The sequence below is a fragment of the Penaeus monodon genome, chromosome 20 (assembly GCF_015228065.2).
Source record: "Penaeus monodon isolate SGIC_2016 chromosome 20, NSTDA_Pmon_1, whole genome shotgun sequence".
NCBI classification, from domain to species: domain Eukaryota; kingdom Metazoa; phylum Arthropoda; class Malacostraca; order Decapoda; family Penaeidae; genus Penaeus; species Penaeus monodon.
The window spans coordinates 20,484,722-20,486,795 of record NC_051405.1 but is presented as its reverse complement, the minus strand read 5'-3'; the positions used below and the strand labels follow the sequence as shown (position 1 = coordinate 20,486,795).

The 2,074-nt window shown below is 47.7% G+C and overlaps 1 protein-coding gene across 1 annotated transcript in view; it reads left to right on the top strand.

Moving 5' to 3' along the window:
* LOC119585693 (innexin inx2-like) overlaps nt 1-2,074 on the top strand; it is a gene marked incomplete at its 5' end in the record, with an annotated part of 70,111 nt that overhangs the window by 65,670 nt on the left and 2,367 nt on the right. The window contains 2 exon segments of the mRNA XM_037934367.1: nt 940-1,129; nt 1,358-2,074. Of these exon segments, the coding sequence (XP_037790295.1) occupies nt 940-1,129; nt 1,358-2,074 (907 nt within the window).

The following is a 2,074-nucleotide window of genomic DNA, read 5'->3' as shown; positions in this document are numbered from 1 at the left end:
TTGACTAAATCATTTGCGATAAGATTAAGTGTACAAGATCTAGTTGTACAACTGTTCTGTATAGAACTCAGATGCAGATTACGTTTTATCTATTTTTAAATTTAGATACGCAATAACACCATTTTCACGGCATTTACATCCTCCCGTGGCCTAATAAGCATGTTTCTTTACGAACACGTTCCCTATGTCCACATGGATATGGGACCTACTTTAACATACTTTTTTACCTTTCGCCAAAGGCATATTCATCTCCACCAAAATCTAGCGCTTTTTGGTTATCCTAATTGGCTTTAAGACTTACTACCCGATGTACCGTTGGCAATCAGTATCAATGTCAACGTAACATCAACGCGTATCAATCGGGTTATTCTTAGAGCGAACGACCGAAACGTTTCTTTTCCCCGGGCCCAGGATTGAAAGTACATGAGCGAAAAGTAATCCGGTCGCGTTCGTGTTAGCGGTTGGGATGTATTTAAGAGGGTCATGAGTACTTCTTTTCGCCAGATAGCTGTCGTGACTGCACAGAACAGTATATAGAAGGGAGAGGAATAGAGAAGAGAGAGCTATAGAGGAAGGGTGAAAGATCGTATGCACTGTAGACTGCTCGACTGAATATTCGCGCAGCATTTACTCGACAACATTGATTATCTCTTGGGATACCAGTAGGCGGTTGGTTTGAACCCGGCTTGTGTTTTGATTTTGTGTAGATGCATCACCTATCATTTTGTTAGTGTTACCACCTCCATAAAAAAATATGTTGAACTTGGTATCAACGGCAAGAGTATTTGTTAACTATATAGTTATGATTCATTATATTTGTATCGTATCACCGCAAAACCAAATTCCAAATGTTCTATTCCAGAAAGTTCAATTCCAAAACATCATTCTGAACGTCCCTTTCCAAATGTTCTATTTTAAACTCGTTCTCCCCTTCTGCAGGAGCAAGAATGCCGTCCATTGGCACGGGTAGCGTCGACCTGCGATCCATCTTGGGGAGCATTCTGAATGTGGTCAAGAGCCGAGCCAATCAGATCTGCGCCGCCACCTGTGATGGCCTCGTCCTCAGAATGCACTACAGGTGGACCTTCTGCATCATGCTCGGAGGGTTTCTCACCGTCTGGTACTCGTGGTGAGTAGGAAGAGCTCGTTCTCGTTTTCTTTTTTTTATATTCTAATGTCGAATAATGGAGACATTATTCTTAGTTTATGGATATGATTAGTTCATGTGGTTTTATCTGAGGAAAGGGTTATGCCATTTTTAATTCACAGGGATGGTTGCATTGGTAAGGGAAGGGACCAGAACCTCAGAAGAGATAATTAAGTAATACACATTTTACATCTGCCTCCATTCCCGCAGGTATTATCGTGACGTCATAACCTGCGTGTCACACTTCAACGCCGAAACGCAAGTCCGACTCGACTACATCAACATCTGCCTCTCGTATCCCTACGTGCAGGAGGAGGAGGGGGCGAGGCGCTACCTGCTCTTCTACCGGTGGATCTCGTGGTCGCTGCTGGTGCTCGCCGGCGTCTACTACATCCCGCGGAAGGTCTCCAAGAGCTTCGACAACGCCCGCTGCAAGAAGCTGCTCGAGGACCTCGCTGCCAACGCCCACCGGTATGACCAGGCGGAGCGCGAACTCGTCGAGAGGGCCGCCCGGTACATCCTGTTCAATCTCAAGACGCACAACGGCCTCTACTGGAAGTTCTTCTCGGTGAACCTACTGGCGCTCGTGGTCGACGTGTTCGCCATGCAGTACCTGGACTTCATCCTGCAGGGCCGCTTCATCCAGTACGGCTTCAGGGCCTATCCGTTCGACAGAGATCCGCAGCGCTTCACCGACTACATGTCCCAGACGTTCCCGCCGTTCGCGCTGTGCGAGCTCTCCACCGAAAACCAGCTGGTGAACAAGCGGACGGAGGTTTTCGGTTGCCACCTCACCATCATGGAGCTCTACGAGAAGCTTTTCCTCGGACTGTGGCTGTGGCTCATCATCCTGGCCTTCGTCACCTGCTGCTACATCATTTTCCTGTTCGCCATGTGGCTGCCGTGCATGCGCGTGTACCTGCTGCG